This window comes from Salvelinus fontinalis, chromosome 32, assembly GCF_029448725.1.
Source record: "Salvelinus fontinalis isolate EN_2023a chromosome 32, ASM2944872v1, whole genome shotgun sequence".
Lineage (NCBI taxonomy): Eukaryota > Metazoa > Chordata > Actinopteri > Salmoniformes > Salmonidae > Salvelinus > Salvelinus fontinalis.
The window spans coordinates 32,549,558-32,574,389 of NC_074696.1; the positions used below are offsets into that span (position 1 = coordinate 32,549,558).

Here is a 24,832-nt window from a genome sequence, read left to right on the forward strand (position 1 = left end):
AATTACATGAATTAAAGGGGATGCCTAGTCAGTTGCACAACTGAATGCATTCAACTGAAATGTGTCTTCCACATTTAACCCAACCCCTCAATCAGAGAGCAAGGCAGTTAACACCCAACAACTACGCCAATAGCGTCAATTAAGACAGCCCCCCGCAGTTGGTGGGGGTTAACTGCCTTGCTCAAGGGCAGAAGAGCAGCTCTTTCCACCTTGCAGATTCAAACCAGCGACCTTTCGGTTACTGGCCCAACACTTTTAACCGCTAGGCTACCTGCATTCCTTTCTTCAAGGAACATTTAATTCAAGGAACAGTCTAGCAATATTTTCAGGTCCCAATCCTAGAGCATCAAATTAAGACATAGAGTGAAAGTTTTCCTTTGACCTTGTCATAAAATTCTTGGAACATCATGCTGGGGGTCAAATGTTACCCGAGAACCAAATGAAAATCAGATAAAGACATTCCCTTATAATCTAGGAAACTTATTTTATTTACCAGAGAGGCTCTCATCCCCCCCAAATTGGGCTCACCCTATCCATGCGAGACTCGTCCATGCTCTTGGAGTACTCCTTCAGCTTGAGGTCCTCAAGGTTCGATGAGCTACGCAATATTTCGATGTCGGCAGAGAGGTGTGGCATGTTGGACACCCAGGCCACAGTGCGCTCGTTGGGGGTCAGGGTGGAGGGGGACTGAGAAGCCTGAAAGCAAAGAGGCAAGATGATACAGGAAGAGGCTCAGTAATCGCATGATCATGCTATCAAAATTATTAAGACTAAAAGGTTCTCCTATCTCAGAAAGTATTTAGGAAAGCTTGTGATGTGTTCTAACCTGTTAAGAGTTAACGGCGGATGGATTAAATGACTAGATAAAACAGCAACACTTTTCTGTGCTTTTTAGGTGGCTATCCATCTTCAAGATGTATCTCTGTGGACTTGCCTTTGGACAAGTCCTTAGATTTTGACAATATACAATAACGTTCAAACAATAGCCTTCATTACATAATCAGATTGTATTTGATGTTACATTTATATTACATTACATCATTTTACATCATGTGAAATGTGTAGAGAACTGGGACCAAATATAGATTTGGTTAAAATCGAACACAAATAACATGTTCATGACACTGAAGACGTGACAAAGGCTAAGCTTCCTCAGTGACCCCTCCCTCCTAAATCTGCTGAGATTCTGAGAATCACAGAAGTGTGATTAATAAATGTAGCCAAGGTGGTTTGTGACGTGTAACCTTGGCTGAGACCTCTAGACTAATTTTAGCTCCCAGAGCTAATGCCAAGGCTTTAGCTCTGTGGACTAACACGGTCTCAAGTCCTAGGTGTCCCAACACAGAACCCATGGTGATCCAGCAATATACCTGTTTATTGACTGTGGGCTTGAGCAGGTGCTGCTGTGGAGGCTGCTGTTGCTGCTGCTGCTGGGACTGCTGCTGAGGTTGCTTGGTGCTCTTAGTCGGGGTGTCTGTGGTCTGAGGCTGCTTGGAGCTCTTAGTCGGGGTGTCTGTGGTCTCTCCGTTGCCCCCTTGTGGCGCCCCCTGGCCGTCCCTTGCAGAGCTCGACTGGCGTGGGAGACCAGGGGCTGGGCTGTCAGACTGTTTGACGGACAACTGCTGCTGCTGTTGTTGCTGTGGCGAGGGCTGCCTGCCGCCAAAGCTGGACTCGGGCGACTGGAGAAGGAGGTTCCTGCTCTGGGGGCGGGTCTTGGGAGGGGTGGAGGTGGCCCCGGGGCTGATGGACAGCTGGGATTTGAGGCGCTGCGGGGGAGGCGGTGCTACGGAGCCATGACGGACAGGGTGCACGGTAGAAGGGGGAGTGGCCAAGGAGGTGGGAGTGCCCATGCCTGTCGCCGTCTGAGGGGTCATGCCCATAAGAATTTGCTGCTGGAGATTCTCCTGAGAGAGAGGGTGGGCGGGAAAAGGAAGAGAGGGAGACAGAGGGAGGGAGGGAGGGCAGGAAATATTTAGAAAAAGAAGATACAGTATTTGAGATCAAATACTATAGGAGAGGGAGAGTGAGGGAGAGAGTGTAAGAGGAGAAACGAGGAAGGAGATGAGGAATGGTTGTGAAGTCAATTTAATTGGACAATCCCTCTTTCGTTCATGCCTGTCTAACTTGTTTTTCAAGCATCTTCTCATACAAACAATTAGGGATGCACAATAAATCGGTGAACATAACGGAATCGGGCCGATATTAGCTAAAAATGCCAACATCGGTATCTCCGATGTCTAGTTTAACACCGATTTTAAAAACCGATGTCAAAGCTACCGTGCATACCTATATAACGTAGGTGCATGACGTAATGACGCCACGTAGAATTTTGCGCTACACGTGCAACAAAGCATTCCTATCCTAGCCCACAATGTCTGCTGTGTAGATCGAAAAGTCAACAAGTCGAGCAGTCATTTGAAAGAGTAAGAACATTTCTGGGAGACAACTCAAAGGTGAAATCCATTAACGCCAAGATAATGGAATTCATTGCCCTTGACAATCAACCATTCTCTGTCGTGGGTGATGTTGGCTTTCGCCAAATGGTCGAGCACTGGTACACACGGCCAAGTGCGCTATTTTTCAGATGTTGGCGTACCGGAGTTACACAGTAATAGCTTCATTGCTATTAGCTTCACGACATACATACTATGGAACGCTGCTTGGGTCTTTGCGTGTCAAAAGTAGCACTGTCAAAACTGTACAAAAAAGTCTTCAAACAAGCAAACACCGGCCACGAATGATGTGTTTACAAAACCGTGTTGGTAATAAAGCATAATTTGTTTGACCGCAACTTCTGGGATAGCTAGCTTTAGCTTGGTATCTAGCTAACACCAATACAACCAGCCTGGAAACAATGACCAGTAGAAACAGCGGGCATTTTCATTATTCTCAACAATGATTTGGGAATCCTTGTGAGTAAGTATTAGCTAGGTTGCCACTTGTTGTTCGCCTATTGAAATTGAAATTGAACTTCAGTTCATGAAAATAAATAGCTAGCCAGCTACTTAACCCTGTTGCCCAAAGCCAACGTTATAAGCAGCCTCAAATGGCTCAAATGGACCGGGTTATGTGTTGTGAAGCTAGCCACAATAAGGATTAGGCACAATAGTGGATTTTGCAGTTTGCCTTCAAAATAAAATGTAATTGACAGTGATGCAAATTAATACAAATAGTACAATTATGCCATACTTTTTTTTTGAAGGCTAACTGCAAAGTCCACTATTGTGGTTAATTCTTATTGTGGCTAGCTTCACATAGATGGGTCTGACCACCATTAATCAAATAATAACTTCCTTATAAATTAGGGTTATTTTAGATGATGACACCTAGCTACAGTATGTCATCCCTAAATCTTCCTCAGATTATTACCAATCCCACAAGGTATGACCCCAAACACCCAGGAAAGGCTACTCTTCTTGATGTTATCCTCACAAATAATCCTGATAGGTATCAGTCTGGTGTTTTCTGTAATGACCTTAGTGATGACTGTTTTACAGCCTGTGTTCGTAATGGCTGCTCAGTGAAACGACCTGTCTGGCTTTGTCATAGACGATTGCTAAAAAACGTTAATGAGCAAGCCTTACTTCATGACCTGGCCTCTGTAAAATGATATAGAATCAGCTTGATCCCCTCTGTCGAAGACACTTGGACCTTCTTTTTTGATATTTTTTGTGGTATTGTTAACAAACACACCCCCATAAAGAAAATGAGAATTAAAAATAGGTTCGGCCCCTGGTTCGACCGGGATCTTGCAGAGTTACTCCACCTCAAGAATTGCATTTGGCAAAATGCTCGACAGATGCACACTCAGGCTGACTGGCTCTCGTTCAGGCAAGTGAGAAATAAGTGCACTCAGGCTATATGGAAGGCCAAAGTTAGTTACTTTAAGGAGCAGTTCTCTCTCTGTGGGTCTAACCCCAAGAAGTTCTGGAAAACTACTCAGGTTATGGATGTGTCACTTGAAACATTAAAGGTCCTCAATGATGTCACCATTGCCCTTGATTCTAAGCAATGTTGTGCTTCTATTTTTACTGACTTGGCCAAAGCTTTTGATATGGTAGACCATTCCATTCTTGTTGGCCGGCTAAGGAGTATTGGTGTCTCTGAGGGGGTCTTTGGCCTGGTTTTGCTAACTACCGCTCTTAAATAGTGCAGTGTATAAAGTCAGAAAATCTGCTGTCTCATCCACTGCCTGTCACCAAGGGAGTACCCCAAGGCTCAATCCTAGGCCCCACACTATTTTTACATCAACAACATAGCTCAGGCAGTAGGAAGCTCTCTCATCCATATATAAGCAGATGATACAGTCTTATACTCAGCTGGCCCCTCCCCGGATGTTGTGTTAAGTGCCCAACAAGCTTTCTCTACCCTTAACCTTGTTCTGAACACCTCCAAAACAAAGATAATGTGGTTTGTTAAGAAGAATGCCCCTCTCCCCACAGGTGTGAATAGTACCTCTGAGGGTTTAGAGCTCGAGGTAGTCACCTTATACAAGTACTTGGGAGTATGGCTAGACAGTAGACTGTCCTTCTCTCAGCACATATCAAAGCTGCAGGCTAAAGTTAAATCTAGACTTGGTTTCCTCTATCGTGGTCGGTCCTCTTTCACCCCAGCTGCCAAACTAACCCTGATTCAGATGACCATCCTACCCATGCTAGATTACGGAGACATAATGTATAGATCAGCAGGTAAGGGTGCTCTCAAGCGGTTAGATGTTCTTTACCATTCGGCCATCAGATTTGCCACCAATGCTCCTTATAGGACACATCACTGCACTCTATACTCCTCTGTAAACTGGCCATCTCTGTATATCCATCGCAATTCCACTGGTTCATGCTTATTTATAAAACCCTCTTAGGTCTCACTCCCCCCTATCTGAGATATCTACTGCAGCCCTCATCCTCCACATACAACACCCGTTCTGCCAGTCACATTCTGTTAAAGGTCCCCAAAGCACACACATCCCTTTGTTTTGTTTCACTTACTTGCTGTGTTGTTTCATTGTTCATTTGTTTAGTCGTTTCATTCTCAACCAGGATTTCTATGGAACACCGTTTGGGTCTTTGCATGTCAAATAACACTATTTGACGTGTCAGATGAGCTTGTTGACCAATCAGGACCTGAATATGACTGCACGTTCATACATTTTTTACGTAATTATTACACATTGATTACACTATCACTTGTATTTCATATGTCACAACGATTCATCAATACGTATGCTATGATGCTGGTAAAGTTGTCTCGCGCACCTACAGTGCTGGTCATAAAAAAAGCTAGCTAGCTCATGGATGCAAACAATGGACTTCCTCAAAAACAGCAAAATGACAATCTGTTTCAGTAATTAAATTTTTTATTTTTTATTTAACCTTTATTTAACTAGGCAAGCCAGTTAAGAACAAATTCTTATTTACAACGACGGCCTGGACGACGCTGGGCCAATTGTGCGCCGCCCTATGGGACTCCCAATCACAGCCGGATGTGATGCAGCCTGGATTCGAACCAGGGACTGTAGTGACGCTTCTTGCACTGAGATGCAGTGCCTTGGACCGCTGCTTCCATGTGTGTGTTAACTATTTACCTGTACTAGAATGCTTAAAAGGCCGCTAAAATTTTAAATATCGGGTATCGGTATCAGGGTTTTTATGGCAAGGAAAATATCGGATACCGGTATTGGACAAAAAATGTCATATCGGTGCATCACTACAAACAATAGGCAGATACATTTCACTATCAATGTCTCTAAAAAGTGACTGCTGGGTGAATTAATTTACATTTATGTAGAAATTCTATGAAATATCAATGTAAATCCATGATGGGGTTTATCAATGCAACAGACCGTTTGCCAAATGTATTGTCTGCATAAGATGTTACATGCATTGTGTAGCGTATGTTTAGTATGAACAGATGTATTCTTGTTATCGTGCACTGACAGTGTCATCTGAAATGCTGCTACCGGAACGAATGAAGGTATATTTAAATTAAATTACTGATATTTTCCTGGAATACAGACCTGCACTTGCAGAGAAAGCTGGCGCCGGGCGTATTCAGCGTTCTGGTTCTGCCGCGTGTAGTCGTCACTGTAGCTGTGCGAGTGGACAATACTGGGCTGCACCAGACTGCTCTGTGGCCGCAGGGCCGACAGATCCTCACTGCGCGAGAAGCCGCCGTGGCCGAATGCCCGCACGTAGCCCTGTTGGTGGTGGGCATTGTCAAGCTCTGGGGCCAGCAGGAGTGGAGGGGGAGGCGGCTGGGCTTGAGGACGACTGTGAGACTGACCCCGAGGGCCGTCGGCAGCCAGATGGAAGAGGGGGTTCTGGAAGGAGAGGGGGAAGTGCATGGCGGCCGCCGCATGCTGCTGCTGCTGGGAGAGAGAGTCGGTGGGACCCCCCATTTGGTGGAGGGGTCCCCCCATCTGGCTCAGCCTCAAACCAGAGCCCCCCGAGCCACCGGCGGACATATGGCCTCCCATGCGAAGCGGGCCTCCCAGGTTCCCGAAACTGTGACCCAGGCCTGCTATGGAGGCCTGGGAGGAGTTGAGCATATCACCCACCGAATGGAGGTTGGAGATGCTGTTCATGCGTGAGTCCTGCAGGTCCATCATGGACACGCTTTTGTTCACACTGAGGACCTAGGAGAGAGAACATAACCTGTCAACTGGAATAACCTATTATCCCTTATGACCCAAAAATGTTCACTATTTAGTGATTGTGATAATTCATTACTAAATTGTGTGTCACGTTCCTGACCTGTTTTCTCTTGTTTTGTATTTATTTAGTATGGTCAGGGCGTGAGTTGGGTGGGTTGTCTATGTGTTGTTTTCTATGTTGGGGTTTTGTGCGTTCGGCCTGGTATGATTCTCAATCAGAGGCAGCTGTCAATCGTTGTCCCTGATTGAGAATCATACTTAGGCAGCCGGGGTTCACGTGTGTGTTTGTGGGTGTTTGTCTTTCGTGTTAGTATTCGTGCCACACGGGACTGTTTTCGGTTGGATTCTATTTGTTAATTGGTTTCATTGTAGTGATTAAGTTAATTTTATAATAAATTATGGACACTTTCCACTCTGCGTCTTGGTCCGATCCCTACACCTCCTCTTCAGACGAAGAGGAGGAAATCTGCCGTTACATTGTGAGGTATATTAGGAGTTGTAATAGACTATATGTGTCCAACTCAACGTTGTTGGTAGTCAATTCATTGATGGCTGCTAGTGGCAATAAATCAATGCATCGGAGTTTACCTTTGGGTCTGGCTCAGTGATGTCAGAACTGCTGGTGCAGTACGCAGGGCTGGACCGAGCCAAGGGGGGACGGGTCACGTAGAAAACGTCCTTTGAACCGCGGGGGTCTCGTTCCGCAAAGCTTCCCATGCTGACGTGAGACGAGGGGACCCCACCCCCAGATAATCCCGAGGTTGGGGAGGGGAGACGGGAGATGTCTATTGAGCTGGGGGAGGATAATCACCATTATCTATCATTATTACCATTGTCAGGGCCTGTATTTGAAAGCTATAGTGTATACTCACACCGTACTCCTCTTTGCGTCAACATTGATTGTATACAAAGAATCAAATGACAACAATGAAATTGTACAATCATAGCTGTTGGATTATGATAAGTGTGAAACAGTACTAAATGAATGAAGCATTCATAACTTACATTCTTCAATAATCAATGCGTATCAATTGAAATGGCCATTGAACCTCAAGAAATCTTACACAGATTGTGCCTTTAAGCTCGGAGCTGTTACCTGTTGAGATCCCGCATCATGAGGCTCTGGAAATCAGATGATACCATGCGATTGAAGGAGGGCCGTGTGATGAGCCTGTCCTGCTGTCTGTCTGGCTGGTGGCTGGCCTGCCTGTGGAGCTGGGGGTTCCTCAAGGCTACACTGATGTCATTCAGCAGGCGTGGCAAGGGGCCAAGCTTCAGAATAGCATCCTGGGAGACAAAGTACAAAGAAAATATTGGTCAGTTTATCCCCAATGGTGTCCTTTCTCACGAAGTGTGCACTCATTCACTTCCATTCGTGGATTGAAAAGGAAAATAGTGTTATAAGAAATGTGGTGGAAGCTCTATCTCGCGCAGGGCTGTTCATTTCCGGTCTTGGAGGTCCAAAACATCTGGTTCTCATCCTTTCCTTCTAATTGGGGACTGATTCAGATTTGAGACACCAGGTAGGTGCAATTAACTACCAGCCCTCCAGAACCCTGATCTAGCCCACGCCTCCACCAATTTCAATGCTTATAAATGAGTGGGGAGGAATGCATAAATGCACATCTCTGGAGAAAGAACAGAGAATTGGGATACAGGAGTCATGGAGACACTCTGGCTACATCTCAATAGTCTAGAGCAGCTTCTTTTCCTCTCATTCATCTACACTGAGGTGAAGGAACTGAGCAGGCAAAAGCAGATGTCAACTATATTGCTATCACCTGTTTTGTGTTCTCAGACAATTAAAAGTGATTTCCCCTTCCCCTCGTTCACACCCCTTTCAGTTTCACTTAAATTATATTTACCAGTGCTCCACATCATTTGCATTCTCTCTCTAAAATGGATTCTACCAACAGAGAGGAGGGAGCCAAAATATAAATGGAATTCAGCCAAGTGAACAGCAGTAGTGGAGAGAGTGAAAATACAAATGTATTTCAGCCAAGAGGTGGTGAGAGAAGAGGCGTAAAGGGGTGGCGGAGAGAAACCAGTAGCAGGAGGTATATCAGCAGAAGAAAAACGTTTTGTATCTGTATTACAGCCACTTGATATTTATTTTTATACTTCAAAGACGCAGAAAATAGCTAAAATATGTTTTTTTTATGTTTAAAGGCATGCCTTATGCCTTGCTGCTGCCATGCTCCTCCTCATGCTACCAGTGTAGTGGGCAGCATTGCCAACAGCAGGAGTGTAATCAGTCGTGGCTCAAGCCGTGATATTTTTGGGGGGCAGGTGTAGCATTCCTGTTACCTTGATCAGCTGGAGAAGGGAAAATATTCAGCAACTCTTGGAGGACAATGGAATTTGTCCTAAAAAATGTTTTGTTATTATCAAAACCAATGCATTTAGGATGCAATATCCCAAGGAAGGGTACAGTATATGCCAAAACATGTTGTTTAAAAAAGAAATACGTTTTTTTAAATCAACTTCCTTTGTCCTAATTTTCCTTTTGCTCTTTGGTTCATGTGCGTTTTAAAAACAAGTGATGGAGCGACAGTATTTTCTTTATGTAATGGCATGGGTGATGACTAGAGATGCAACGGTACACAGTATGTTATCAAACCATTCGCTACGGTTCAATACGCACATGTGAACCGCGGATTTACGGTATGCCTGTCATTTTCCTATAATTTCCTAAATTTACTTATTGCACTGCAGACTACACACACGTTGTACATTCAGATCCACAGAACCAGACGTGCAGGTTGTGGCTGTTAGGGGGCTCCTGAGGGTTGACAAACTTTACTCCACAGCAATGCCTCAAAATGTAGCGACCGCAACCCCTTCCCCCTTAAACAACTAAATGACGATTTGCAATGACATCTCAGTAGGAAACCTCCCTAAAGGGGCCTCATGAAGAGAAGGGAAACTAAAAACAAATATTCTCTCAGCTCCAATGTGATAATGGCGAGCGCTAGCGAGACAGAGAAGCAAATTTGAAGAGCCACCGACGTCTTTCAAATCCGCTGTGTGTGAATATTTTGGGTTCAGCGTTCAATACGATGAAGAGGGTAAGAAGACCATAAACAAAGTACAGCCTGCAAGCATTGCTTTGCCACTGTCGGCTACTCGAGTGGAAACACATCTAACATGATGTGTCATTTATGTCGCCATCACCCGGCCGTATCCCTTGCAGGTGGAGCTGGAGGAAGGAGAGTCCACTCGTTAGCGAAAACACAACAATCTCTCGCGGCTGCCTTCCAACAACAATTTGCAACAAATTCAGAAAAACAAAGAAATAACAAAAGCAGTGGGAGTATTTATAGCCAAAGACTTGAGTCCTATTAGGTGGTTACTGACTCGGGATTTCGTCACCTGATGAAAAACATTTAACCGCGTTACAATGTCTCCTCCAGCAGCAAAGTAATTCCCAAACTCTATGAAACATCACGGAGAGAAATTGAAAAGGAATTGACACAGACACCCTATCTAGCTCTCTCCACTGATATTTGGACCTTCAGCTACAGGTTGTCAAAGCTACGAAGCACTTTTCATTTTAACGTTTTTCTCCCCTTGATTTCATACAGTAGAGACAGAAACCAGGCCTGAATGGAAAGTTTTATTTGTCTATAGGCAAAATAAAGAGTTAATTGTTTAAAGGGTGATGTCTTTTTATTTTTTCTTAAATATAAAGATACATTAAACGGTACCGTTACCGTGGCCAACAAACCGCGATACATATCGAACCGTGGGCCTACTACTGTTGCATCCCTAGTGATGACTAACCTTGCCTGAGACCTGAAAACTATGACCAGGCTTCAGATTAGCGGGCTTGGAATGTGTGTGGTGTGCAAAAGACCAGGGTTCGAACCTAGACGGTCCAAATAATCTCGTTCCCAGACACTTCCACCCAAATGCACGAAGAGTCTGGTGGACCAGCGTGTTAAACTTGGCCTTCGTTATCCAATTATACAGAAAGAACGGGAAAAATGTAGGCATCGGCTTAATCAACCAATCAATCATCTACCACAACACCTTCCCCCTAACCCTACATGTCTTGTGCGCACCACATGTTCTTGCCCGGGTCCTGCCTCCATTTTGAACCACGCTTCACAGTCGTGTGATTCACTCAAATTAAATGATGACAAATACTTTACTTATTAAGGTCAATCTCATAGAATTCTATTGTCACTCCCACTAAGGCCAATTTTGAATCATTGATGTCCCAGGCTTATATGCACTGTGCACAATAGCCTGGGGACGAGGTTATATTCCACATTACCTTACTCAGTTGGGCCATGACTTCCCACAGCAGGCTGTGGAGCACCGACAGCTCCCTGCCCAGGTCGATGTAGCCCTCGAAGCCCCCGGCGTTGCTCCCCGTGTCCATGTTGGAGATCTCGTACAGGAATTGCTGCATGGAGCCCCACTCCATCTCCAAAAACTCATTCATGAAACACATGTGATCCTCTTTGCCACTAAACCTGAGGGGAGAAAAGACAGCAGTGTGGAGGGAGCATATAGAGAGAGTAGGGGGAAAGAAGAGAGACACTGGGGGACAGAGAGAAAGAAGTTCCCACAGACAGTGAAAGACTGAGGGAGAAAGGGACAAGATACAGTGCCTTCGGAAAGTATTCAGACCCCTTTATTTTTTCCACATTTTGTTAGGCTACAGCCTTATTCTAAAATGGATTAAATTGTTTTTTTTCCTTCATCACTCTACACACAATAACCCATAATGACAAAGCAAAAATGGGTTTTTAGAAATGTTTGCTAATTTATGAAGAAAACCTTCCTGGAAATATCACATTTACATAAGTATTCAGACCCTTACACAATACTTTGTTGGAGCACCTTTGGCATCGATTACAGCCTCAACACTCCTGTGTTGTCTTGGCTGCATGCTTAGGGTTGCTGTCCTGTTGGAAGGCCCAGTCTGATGTCCTGAGTGTTCTGGAGCAGGTTTTCATCAAGGATCTCTCTGTACTTTGCTCCATTCATCTTTGCCTCGATTCTCAGTAGTCCACTAGTCCCTGCCTCTGAAAAACATCCCCACAGCATGATGCTGCCATCACCATGCTTCACGTGACAGCAGACGCTTCACCAGACGTGACACTTGGCATTCAGGCCAAAGGGTTCAATCTTGGTTTCATCAGACCAGAGAATCTTGTTTCTCATGGTCTGAGAGTCTTTAGGTGGCTTTTGGCAAACTGCATGTGGGCTGTCATGTGCCTTTTACTGAGGAGTGGCTTCCGTCTAGCCACTCTACCTGTCACGTCCTGACCATAGAGAGCTGTTTATACTCTATGGTGGTTGGGGCGTGACAATGACTAGGGTGGGTTATCTAGGGGTTTAATCATCTATGCTGGCCTGGTATGTTTCCCAATCAGAGGCAGCTGTTTATCGTTGTCTTTGATTGGGGATCATATTTAGGCAGCCATCTCCCCTTTGTGCTTTGTGAGATATTGTGTTTGTGTAGCTGCCTGTGAACAGCCCAGAACGTCACGTTTCGTTTGTGCTTGTTTGTTTTGTTTGGTGAGTTTCAATTTATTAAAATATGTGGAACTCTACGCACGCTGCCCCATGGTCCGTTTCTACGAACGTTCGTGACAGAAGATCCCACCACCAAAGGACCCAGCAGCGTGGCCAGGAGGAGCAGGGATCCTGGGCCCGGGAGAAAAGGGAGTGGAGGAAATCATGGACGTGGGAGGAGGTTGTGGCAGGGGACAAGACCCTGCCATGGAAGCAGACGGAAGCAGCGAAGGAGGGACAGTCGGGGAGGAAGGCCACAGAAACCACAAGAACAGTTTTTTTTTGGGGGGGGGGGGGGGGGGGGGGGGCACATGGAGCAGTCGGCGGAGTCGAGGAGTGAACCAGAGCCAGTCTGGGAGAAGAAGGAGAATTTGGAGGCGAGCGAAATGGGAGAGTTGTTGAGTTGGTGGAGAATGCACGGATTTGTAATAAAGGAACGTGTTTTCAGTTTGGTGCCACCTGAGTCAGCTCCCCGTACTCGTCCTGAGAAGTGTGTTAAAGTTACGGATCAATTGATGCCGGCTATACACACCAGGTCTCCATGCACCTTCACAACCCAGTACGTCCTGTGCCTGCTCCTCGCACTTGCCGTGTGAAGTGTGTTAAAGTTCCGGTTCCATTGATGCCGGCTATACGCACCAGGTCTCCAGTACATCTCCACAGCTCGGTACGTCCTGTGCCTGCTCCTCGCACTCTCCCTCAAGTGCGTGTTCAATTTATTAAAATATGTGGAACTCTACGCACGCCGCGCCATGGTTCGTTTCTACGAACGTTTGTGACACTACTATAAAGGCATGAGTGGTGGAGTGCTGCAGAGATGGTTGTCCTTCTGGAAGGTTCTCCCATCTCCACAGAGTAACTGAAGAGCTCTATCAGAGTGACCATCGGGTTCTTGGTCACCTGCCTGACAAGGCCCTCTTCCCCGAATTGCTGTTTGGCCGGGTGGCCAGCTATAGGAAGAGTCTTTGTGTTTCCAAACTTCTAACATTTAAGAATGATGTAGGCCACTGTGTTCTTTGGTACCCTTCCCCAGACCTGTGCCTCGACACAATGCTGTCTCGGAGCTCTATGGACAATTCCTTCGACCTCATGGCTTGATTTTTGCTCTGACATGCACTGTCAACTGTGGGACCTTATATAGACAGGTGTGTGCCTTTCCAAATCATGTCCAATCAATTTAATTTACCACATGTTGTAGAAACATCGTAAGGATGATCAATGGAAACATGCACCTGACCTCAATTTTGTGTCTCATAGCAAAGGGTCTGAATACTTATGTAAATAAGGTATTTCTGTTTTTTACTTTCAATACATTTGCAAAAAATAAAATAAAAACAGTTTTCGCTTTGTAATTATGGGGTATTGTGTGTAGATTTGCTGCTTTTTAAAAATATATTTTAGAATATGGCTGTAACGTAACAAAATGTGGAAAGATTCAAGGGGTCTGAATACTTTCCGAAGGCACTGTATATAGTATAGAGTACAGAGAAATATAGATAAGGGGGTATGGAGAGATGGGGAGAGAGACAGTGTGAGAATGCAAAGAATGAAAGAGCAGGTGAGGAGATGGAAGGATACAGTACAAAAAACAGGTGATGGTGAGGGGGGAGAATTGATTTATTCATACTTTAGCCTTGTCTACTATGTGACAAGAACATCACTAAAACAAATAATTTCTGTGTAGACAGACTTCTCCATCCTCTGAACATTTGTGCGATTAAAACCTGTTTCTGTCACTTTTGTGCACAATCATCTTGTTTGTGGACAATCATGTTGGATGAATTCTTCATTCACCATCCACAAAGGAAAAAAAATATTAGGTAATACTTTACTTCATGCTGACTGATATAATGTGTTATGATGCAGTTATAATGCATAGTGAGATTTAAGCAAGGCATAAGCATGTATGACCCCATTGTAATGTTGTGGAAATAGTGAATGTACTGGTTCCTGGAAGAGTAACTGGTCGAGGACATAGATAATGACTTATCAAGGCTTGGTTGTGGACATACTGAATAAATTGGGGAAAGGCAGATTGTTTTGTACAGGACAGGTGAGGGGTGGCTACATGTGAGGGAAGGCTAAAATAAAGGTTATGTTAAAAGAAAGGCTACATGTAAGAGAATGCTAAAATAAAGGAAAGGCTACGTGGGAGTAAATTGTACATAGGAGGAAAGGCTAAAAATAAAGTTACTGGTAAATGTTAACGGCTGGATGTGAGGGAAGGCTAAAAGAAACACAATGATAAAATAAAGGGAAGGCTGCATTGGAGGGAAGGCTAAAAGAAACACAATGATAAAATAAAGGGAAGGCGGCATGGGAGTGAAGGCTAAAAGAAACACAATGATAATATAAAGGGAAGGCTGAATGTGAGGGAAGGTAGTGACTGACTTGGAGAAGCTGGCCAGGTTCTGCACCACCTTGGCGATGAGGGTAAGTGTGCGGGATGTCCGCTCTCCGGGGTACTCCTGGGTGAGGTTGAAGAGAGAGGGCGACATGATGGCGGGACACAGGAAGCGCAGAAAGAGGGAGGAACTGATGAGGCGGTCTGCGATGTCCTCCCTTCCCCGCTCGGCACACCTGACCCTCCAAGAGGCAAAGACATCCTTCAGCTCCCGCGGAAACACACTAGAATGAAAGGGTAGGACAGAAGGACAGAATAGTACTTTATTTTCCATTGCAAATGTTTTTTTTTTTTTGGGGAGGGGACAAACACCCCACCACATTTGAAAGGATGCTATGTTACTGACAAATTTGTACAATGGCATAGTTCATGTGGAAAAAGTTCTGACCAATGAGAGTTGACAATCTTGCAGAGTGCCAGCTCGCAGCACATGCGGAGATTGGCTTGGTGGTCGGCGAGGACAGACGGTGGAGTGCGCATGGGATCCACTTCACAATTCTCCTCGGACTCGTATAATGCTCGAATGAACTCCCCTGTCAATGAGACAACGGTTCATTAATCCCCATCAGTATCTTCTTCTTCATCATAGTCTTCTGATCAACATCATTGTCACTCATCATTTCAAATACTTTAGCTGTGCTTGATTGAGCTTGCCTGTTCAATAAAAAAGCCTTAAAAGTGCAAACCCCACTCACCTGGCACTCCAGTCAAGGTCAAGCAAACACTCAAAGTATTTGATCGATTTGAAATAATATTTGAAACAATGTCTGGATTTGACCATTTCAGGTAATTTTCCACAGGTATTGGTATACAATGAAAAAATCTAGAGTTTTACCTATGGCATCCTTGAGGTACCGGTGCCCTATCAATTTGAGGTACTCCTCTATGGCTTTAGTAGCAAGGGTGTTCTCTCGAAAGATCAGATGCTCTCTGTCCATGAATCTATCCACCTCGCACATCGCCATGTCTGAAAGGAAGTCCTGAAAAAAGAACATGCTCCTCAAACAAACAACACAAACACATTGTACAGCAGACACATTTACAAAACATTTAGAAAGGGGTTACTCTCCAACAGGAGTGCTTGGCCACACCTGCTGTAGTGCCTTCCTTCCTACCTTGGCCTTGCCCGTGCTCTGGAGAATGTGTACCAGCGCGAACGCCACCTCTTCTTTGCTTTTGACACTGAGCAGAGGCTCCAGCACGGCACACAGCGTACGGTAGTTATTGGTGATGTACTCAGCGAACTCCTTGTACAGCTCCATGGGCAGGATACTCATGGTCTGGTAGCGGGACTTGAGGCGGATTGAGGCATTGATGACCTTGCCACCGCCTACACCGCCACCCTTAGCCAAAGCACTGGGCTGGATCACCGGGTACCACTGCTCCACAAACTGCCTGCCTGTGATGCTCGATATGGGGATAGTGACCAGGCCGAGGTACGTGCTCTTCTCCTAGGTTAGAGAACAGAATGGAGAATAGAATAGAAAATAATATTTGAGTAACTCTGCAAACACAAAGATAGACAAAGAGAAATACAACCACCGTAGAGAGAAACACACACACCTTGCGTCTCTTTTTGTCTGTCTCCTTGTAAAGGTGCAGGCGTAGGCTGCGAATGGCAGGCAAGTTGTTGAACTCAAAGTGCTCGCCCCAGAAGACTGTGTCCGTACGCGGCTTGCTAGTGGTGCGTGCGTACAGCATGTCATCCAGACACAGCTCGCAATAGTACCGCTTCTTAGGCGGAAGGTCCCTGGCCTCAATGATCCACAGCTTAAGCACATTGTCCACCCTTCGACTGTTGTCCTAAAATGGCAGCATTGGAGACAGAGCGAGAGAGGTGAAGACTGCTGAAACTAATGGAGATGATCTTACCATTTTTATGCCAAAAAGGCATTTTGAGTGTGGACTGCAAGCAGGGTCCTCTCTATTTGTTCACCTTGTTGGGCTTGATAGCTCTCTGTAGATTCTCAATCCATTTGTCTCTCTCAGCGGCCGAGCGGCAGGCAAAGCATTTCGTCCCTGAAATGGTGGTCACCTGCAGTCAAACAGACACATAGAAGTGAATTCATCAATTATATTGTTTGTTGCTTGTTAGTGTGTGACAGTTGATCAATTGTTATGACCTTGACCCATCAACTGGGAAGACACAGCTGTAATAACTGTTTCAGATGTAATGTTAGGAGAGATACTATCCTATATTCTTCTGGCAGCAGTGCACACACCTCAAAGCAGTATTCCTGGCCCAATATGCTGGAGTGGACAGGTTTGATGACAGCATCTTCATCCAGCGTGAGGTCCAGAGCCTCCGCTGCACTGCTAGGGGAAAGCAGGGACTCGTGAGAGTGGGACTCCTTGAAGCTCTGCATTAGACGGGTCCTAAAGAGAGATAGAGAGAGAAGGTGTGTTTAGGGTAACAGTGCTTTGAAACAAGCACTACTAAATATAATTAGCCACAAAAAGTAACCACTGTTACAAAAAATGGTACATATTGGAAAACACCAGGCAAAAAAACAGAAAAGAAAAGGAGTATAAAATAAAACATTACAGAGTATAGAATAAGGGCCACAAGTGTACATCACACATGCAAACTTTTGGGAAAGTGTTAGCTACCTCTCCTGATCAGCACTACGGAAACGGGGTAGAATCATGTGGCGGAAGCTGCTGGTTCGATCCAGTTTGGGCTGGCTCTTTGCCCTCTTGATGGAGCCCTTCAACTTTCGACTGAGGAAGCTCTATTAGGGACAGCAGACGAGACTATTACACAGGTGGGGACGTCCATTCCATAAATAATGGCAGCATATATTTTGAAGAAGGGTTTAATGACATCTGCAAAATCAGTGCTAGCACGTGTCCATGTTGTTGGTGGTGATGATGGTTATGGTACTGATGGCCACTGGAGGAGGCTATTGGGCTACAGATAAAGCAACAATGTCCATTCAATAATGTTGTTTCAGTGGGCTATGCCGATTCAGTCACTAAGATGGATGGTGTAAGCATATTTAATTAAAGACTCGTAAACTCAATTGGTTGGAGAACTGTTCTACGGTTGAACTGGTGTACTTTTAATTTGCAATCTGTAAATTAGTACCATTACTATTAGCAAAGGTGTAAAGAACTTAAGTAAAAATACTTTGAAGTACTACTTAAGTAGTTTTTTGAGGTATCTGTACTTAATTTACTACTTATATTTTTGACTACTTTTACTTCACTACATTTGTAAAGAAACATGTACTTTTTACTCCATACATTTTCTCTGACACCCAAAAGTACTTCTTACATTTTGAATGCTCAGCAGGACTGGAAAATTGTCAAGAGACCATCCCTGGTCATCCCTACTGCCACCGATCTGGCAGACTCACAGAACACAAATGCTTTGTTTGTGAATTATGTCTGAGTGTTGGAGTGTGCCCCTGGTTCTCAGTAAAATGTTTAAAAACAAGAAAATGCTGCCGTCTGGATTGCTTAATATAAGGAATTTCTACTTTTACTTTTGATACTTAAGTATATTTTAGCAATTACAATTACTTTTGATACTTAAGAATACTTAAAACAAAATACTTTTACTCAAGTAGTATTTTACTGGGTGACTTTTACTTGAGTCATTTTCCATTAAGGTATCTTTACTTTAACTCAAGTATGACAATTGGGTACTTGTTCCACCACTGACAGTTAGTCTACTACATATTACTATTATTGATTCTACTCTGTACAAAAGAGAACAGGGAGATGAGGGAGAATAATGCTAGAGAGCAGGAAGTGAAGCTAATATGGGTGTGTAGAACTTTACTGTACGGCCTGGATTAAGTGGAAATGAGAGGTAATGTAGTACTTACTTGTTGTCTGAAGGGTTGTGGGGGGGCAGTGGGAGGGGTTTCCATGCTTGGCTGTCTCGCAGTGGCAATGCTCTTCCTGCGAGCGCGAGTGTGCTCTGTGAGAGCGAGAGAGAGAGAGAGACACAGAGAGAGAGAGACACAGAGAGAGAGAGAGAGATAAGGAACCCAAGAACCTTAAGTCCAGTCTGAAACTGTAACTTAATATCTACTCTGACCATGGGAAAAAGTGCAAGAATAGTCTAAACAAAAAAATACAAACACAAACAAAACTTTTGTTCTGAGAAGTTGAAAATACTGTAGCATGATTTTCACTACCATTCTATATCTACAGGTGAGCCAGTGCATGCTAGTGCCTGTTTGTTTTGCTCATCAGTTGGGTGCATATTTTGTCTGGGCCATGTTCAGCAGGCAAATGTTGTGGAATGTTGCAGATTTAACAGTCAAGAATAGAGCTGATGTGACTACTAATTCTAAATGTCAGAGAGGCATGTTTGTTCTATGTACTATCTGAACATTTTACTGTGCTTATTTCACACACATCACGCCTATTACCTGGCCCTCGCCTCCATTCCCTAGTCGTGCCATATCACAGGTACAGTCAGCTACACAATGAAGAAATGCTAGCCATATGTCCACATCATATATGTCTACATTCAGAAGCAGATACGAAAGTAGGCCACCAGCAAAATTAAGTGAACATGGAAAATAACCACCAACTGGAGGGCAGACTATATGAAAGTACTCCTTGGCGTGTGGGCAGATGAGAATTATCCTCTGCGTCAACGCTTTTGTGCCCCCCTCTCCATCGAGCCAAGCGACTGAGGGAGCTTCAGTTGGCTAGCCAACTGGGGGGGATACCTATATAATCATATGATCAATTATATACGAATAGCACTCCCTCTACTCTACTACTATACAACCCATAACATAACGTCATCGACTTTGTTGGTTAAAGCAATGGTAAATTAAATATCTCAAACCACCCCAACAAGATGGTTGCCAGACTGTAAACAAACAAGCTATTTTCTACCAATTCAATTCCTATGTTTACACCCACACCCCCTTTATTTCCCCCTTATTATCAGACAGTCAATATCTGACATTTCCTCAGTTTCCCAGTAGAGCAATGGTAACCTTCTGAATACTTAAGGCACTATAAATACTCACTCTCCTTCTCATCTGTTCTTCTCTCCCACGCACTCTTTTACATAATTCCAGTGGTGTACTCCCCCTCCTCTCGTCTTTTTCTCTCTGTCATCCTCCCCTCTCCTCTGTACCCTCTCTTTTTCCTTCTTTTTCTTTTCATCCTGCTGTCTAACACATTTCCCCTGCTAGTCATTTCTCTAAGAAGTGCTACGCATGTTAATGTGAGTTGATAAGTATCAATCAATCAAGTAATAATAACTGACCCTAAAAGCAATCCCTTATTTAGGTTGTATACATACATAGATACATGCATGAACACACACACACTAATACACAACTGTAATTTTCATTAAAAAAAATCCTATGCTGTATTGGAAACATTGTGCAATATGAGGTAGAGGTAGATTATCACAAAAAGAGAACTGTTTCTGCTGGAATTTGAATCTGGATTGGCTATCCCCGGCCTCAGATCAATTTAAGGATAGATGCATTGATTTTAATCTGACTTAATTGATCTCAAACCCACACAGTTAAATGTGAAAAACATGATTTGATTTCATTCTTACTAATAACCCCCATAAATACTTCTAGTGGAGTATTCTCATATGATCTCAGTGATTATTGTCCCATAGAATGTATTAGAGATACGAATCAGCAAAATCCTGTTTTCTGCTCAGATGACATGTTCTACTCTGATTTAGCCACTGTGTCCTGTATACCTGACCCTAAGTTGGCTCTAGAAAATGTCTCCTCGATATTTATTCCTCTGGCAGATAAACACGTACCTTTTAAACAATTCAGAGTCAAAGATATATCAGATTTCTTCTGAGTGATCAGAGCTCATTCAGATGAGATATCAGGCTTGGGCCGAAGCATGGAAAACTGACTGTGTAGTAGACTGGCAATATGTCAGACATTTAAGAAACAGATGTATTATCTCGATTAAGAAAGCTAAATCAAGCTACTTTTTAAGCTCTATCTCTGACTCTGTTGGTGATCCTTCAAAATGTTGGAAAACAGCAAATGCACTGAAGCATACAAATGAATCTTCTTCCCTGCCTAAGCAAGTTCTGTCTGACTTTGGCATCATAACTGAGAAGAATGGGATAAGTGATTATTTTAATTGTCATTTTATCTCGGTAGGCTTTTTATTTGAGAGAAACGGTGGTGTAGTTGACCCTGGTCAGTCAATCGACTGCTCTTCCCTCTGCCAGCTTCTAGCTGACTCGACGGTTAACCTGTCAACTTCTAGTGAATCTTTGTTTTCATTTCAACAATTAACTATTTGTGATGTGCTACATGCTTTGCTTGAGATTGAGGTAAAATAAATCCACTAGAGCTGATTTGCTTGATCAATTTTGATGCAGCTCTCTGTCCCCCTGGTTGCTGAATCGTTAACCCATATTTTTTACCTGACAATTATATCTGGTAATATCCCCAAGGTTTGGAAGGTGGTCCATGTACTCCCCCTTCACAAAGTTGGTGACCCTTGCGACCTAAATAATGAACTTTCTTGCATAGCTAAAATATTAGAATCCTTGATTAATTCTCACTTAAGATCTTTCTTATCTTTGAAATGTATTCTAAATGTCCATTAGTCAGGTTTTAGACCAGGTCAATGCGCTATCTCTGCTGCATAGTTATAATTGATGTGCTTAACTGTATGGATAAAAGGCAATATTGTGCTGTCTTCTTCATTGACCTGTCAAAGGCTTTCGATACTGTTGATCACTCTCTACTAATTCAGAGGCTTTCCTCAATTGGCCTAGACCAGGCTGCATGCAACTGGTTTAAAAATTACTTGACAGATAGAACTCCATGTACAGTGCATTGGGAAAGTATTCAGACCCTTTGACTTTTTTCATATTTTGTTACGTTACAGCCTTGTTCTAAAATGTATTACATCGTTTTTTCCCTCATCAATCTACACACAATACCCCATAATGACAAAGCAAAACGTTTTTTAAAGAAATTTTTGCTAATGTATCATAAAAAAAACCTTAAATATCACATTTAGTATTCAGACCCTATACTCAGCACTTTATTGAAGCACCTTTGGCAAGTCTTATTGGGTATGACGCACACCTGTATTTGGGGAGTTTCTCCCATTCTTCTCTGCAGATCCTCTCAAGCTCTGTCAGGTGGGATGGGGAGCGTCGTTGCACAGCTATTTTCAGGTCTCTCCAGAGATGTTTGATCGGTTTCTAGTCCGGGCTCTGGCTGGGCCACTCAAGGACATTCAGAGACTTGTCCCGAAGCCACTCCTGTGTTGTCTTGGCTGTGTGCTTAGGGTAGTTATCCTGTTGGAAGTTGAACCTTCAACCCAGTCTGAGGTCCTGAGTGCTCTGGAGCAGGTTTTCATCAAGGATCTCTCTGTACTTTGCTCTGTTCATTTTTGCCTCGATTCTGAGTAGTCCACTAGTCCCTGCCGCTGAAACACATCCCCACAGCATGATGCTGCCACCACGATGCTTCACCGTAGGGATGGTGCCAGGTTTCCTCCAGATGTGACGCTTCTCATGGTCTGAGTCCTTTAGGTGCCTTTTAGCAAACACCAATGGCTTCCATCTGGCCACTCTACCATAAAGGCCTAACTGGTAGAGTGCTGCAGAGATGGTTGTTTTTCTGGAAGGTTTTCCCATCTCCAAAAAGGAACTCTGGAGCTCTGTCAGAGTGACCATCGGGTTCTTGGTCACTCTGACTCTGGAGCCCTTCTCCCTCAATAGCTTAGTTTGGCCGGGCAGACAGAAGTAGGAAGAGTCTTGGTGGTTCCAATCTTCTTCCATTTAAGAATGATGGAGGCCACTATGTTCTTGGGGAAATTCAATGCTGCAGAAATGTTTTGGTATCCTTCCCCAGATCTGGGCCTTGACACAATCCTGTCTCGGAGCTCTATGGACAATTCCTTCCACCTCATGGCTTGATTTTTGCTCTGACATGCTCTGTCATCTGTGGGAACTAATATAGACAGGTGTGTGCCTTTCCAAATCATGTCCAATCAATTGAATATACCACAGATGCTCCAATCAAGTTGTAGAAACAACTCAAGGATGATCAATGGAAACAGGAGGCAACTGAGCTAAATTTGGAGTCTAATAGCAAAGAGTCTGAATACTTATGCAAATAAGTTATTACTCTTTTTATTTGTAATAAATTAGCAAAAATGCATACTTTTTCTCTCTGGCTTTTTCATAATTTGGTATTCTGTGTAGATTGATGAGAAAAAAAACAATATAATACATTTTAAAATAAGGCTGTAATGTAACAACATTTGGAAAAAGGGAAGGGGTCTGAATACTTTCCAAATGCACTGTATATATATATTAAATATTTTTACCCCCAAAATATATGGGGGATTGGAAATGATGAAGACAATTACATTGATGGAAGCCACAATCTCTAAGCAATATTAAAGCTGATCAACCCCCCCCCCCCCCAAAAAATAAAAAAATAAGTATAATACAATATATACGTAAAAGTATGTGGACACTCTTTCAAATGAGTGGATTCAGCTATTTCAGCCACACCCTTTGCTGACAGGTGTATACATTTAAGCACACAGCTCTGCAATCTCCATAGAAAAGCATTGGCAGAAGACTGGTCTTACTTAGGAGCTCAGCCACTTTCAACGAGGCACCGTCATAGGATGCAACCTTTCCAACAAGTCAGTTCATCAAATTTCTGCCCTGCTAGAGCTGCCCCGGTCAACTGTAAGTGCTGTTATTGTGAAGGGGGAATGTCTAGGAGCAATAAAGGCTCAGCTGCAAAGTGGTAGGCCACAGAAGCTCACAGAATGGGACAGCCAAGCGCTGAAGCGCATAGCATGTAAAAAATCATCTGTCCTCGGTTGCAACACTCACTAATGAGTTGCCTCTGGAAGCAACGTCAGCACAATAACCTTTCATCGGGAGCTTCATGAAATGAGTTTCCATGGCCGAGCAGCCACACACAAGCCTAATATCACCATGTGCAATGCCAAGCTTGGGCTGGAGTGATGTAAAGCTCGCCACCATTGGACTCTTCAGCAGTGGAAACGTGTTCTCTGGAGTGATGAATCACGCTTCACCATCTGGCAGTCCGACGGACGAATCTGGGTTTGGCAGGGTCCAGGAGAACGCTACCTGACAGAATGCATAGTGCCAACTGTAAAGTTTGGTGGAGGAGGAATAATGGTCTGGGGCTGTTTTTCATGGTTTGGGTTAGGCCCCTTAGTTCCAGTGAAGGGATATTTTAACGCTACAGCATACAATGACATTTTAGACGATTCTGTGCTTACAACTTTGCGGCAACGGTTTGGGGAAGGCCCTTTCCTGTTTTAGCATGACAATTCCCTCATGTACAAAGCAAGGTCCATACAGAAATGGTTTATCGAGATCTTTGTGGAAGAACTTGACTGGTCTGCACAGAGCCCTGACTTCAACCCAATTGAATACCTTTGGGAATAATTGGAATACCGACTGCGAGCCAGACCTAATCGTCCAACATCAGTGCCCGACTTTACTAATGCTCTTGAGGCTGAATGGAAGCAAGTCCCCACAACTAGGTTCCAACATCTAGTGGAAAGCCTTCCCAGATTAGTGGAGCAAAGAATGGACCAACTCCATATTAATGCCCATGATTTTGTAATGAGATGTTCGACTTGCAGGTGTCCACATACTTTTGGTGATGTATTGTATCAGACTTGATGAACAGATGCTAAACTACTAATCAGAGTTTGAAGTTAATTGTTCTCTTTGAATAAAAACTATTACTGATGCCCTTATACAACATTATTAATTTGAAATAGTAGGCAAATTAATTAATTAATTAAGTCACCAATTATTTGACCACTGAAGTTCATACACATTCAACATGCATAATTAATCTTGCCGAGGGCAATCAGGTGTTGTGAACTGTGAAACAAGTGCCTAAGATGATAAACTATTATATGGATTTATGTGTCCTTCAATATGAGTTGGTGAAATAAAAGGCATTCATGAGCACATTCTATGAAGGAGAAGAAAAAAATCACCTTATCATCCTAGAACATGATTAAACATGGAAAGAAGAAAAGTGTCACTGCAATTGTCAGCACTAAAACATTCTCATTGGCTTGCAGGTTTTTGTGGCTGCGTTGCAAAACTATGTATGAAAAAAGACGAGAGGTATACTTTAATACAATCCAAGGTTGTGTGCCAAAGCAGTCTTGTTTAAATGTATCAAACTACACAGGCCCCGTTTAGAACCACCTTGAACGTCCTTGCCACAGTGTGACTCAAACCAGACAAAATC

The 24,832-nt window shown here is 43.7% G+C and overlaps 1 protein-coding gene across 8 annotated transcripts in view; it reads right to left on the reverse strand.

Annotated features, from left to right (window-relative positions):
• The window catches only part of LOC129831105 (ras/Rap GTPase-activating protein SynGAP-like), a 102,836-nt gene that overhangs the window by 14,840 nt on the left and 63,164 nt on the right, over positions 1 to 24,832 (reverse strand). For all 8 annotated transcript variants that reach the window (XM_055894141.1, XM_055894142.1, XM_055894138.1 and 5 more), the window contains 15 exons: positions 18,416 to 18,510; positions 17,193 to 17,314; positions 16,805 to 16,958; positions 16,519 to 16,617; positions 16,146 to 16,385; positions 15,698 to 16,033; positions 15,418 to 15,562; positions 14,971 to 15,115; positions 14,570 to 14,806; positions 10,929 to 11,130; positions 7,746 to 7,936; positions 7,238 to 7,442; positions 6,014 to 6,631; positions 1,371 to 1,904; positions 529 to 696 (listed from right to left, as the gene is read on the reverse strand). In XM_055894141.1, the coding sequence (XP_055750116.1) occupies positions 529 to 696; positions 1,371 to 1,904; positions 6,014 to 6,631; positions 7,238 to 7,442; positions 7,746 to 7,936; positions 10,929 to 11,130; positions 14,570 to 14,806; positions 14,971 to 15,115; positions 15,418 to 15,562; positions 15,698 to 16,033; positions 16,146 to 16,385; positions 16,519 to 16,617; positions 16,805 to 16,958; positions 17,193 to 17,314; positions 18,416 to 18,510 (3,491 nt within the window). The remainder of the gene's footprint in view (positions 1 to 528; positions 697 to 1,370; positions 1,905 to 6,013; positions 6,632 to 7,237; positions 7,443 to 7,745; positions 7,937 to 10,928; positions 11,131 to 14,569; positions 14,807 to 14,970; positions 15,116 to 15,417; positions 15,563 to 15,697; positions 16,034 to 16,145; positions 16,386 to 16,518; positions 16,618 to 16,804; positions 16,959 to 17,192; positions 17,315 to 18,415; positions 18,511 to 24,832) is intronic.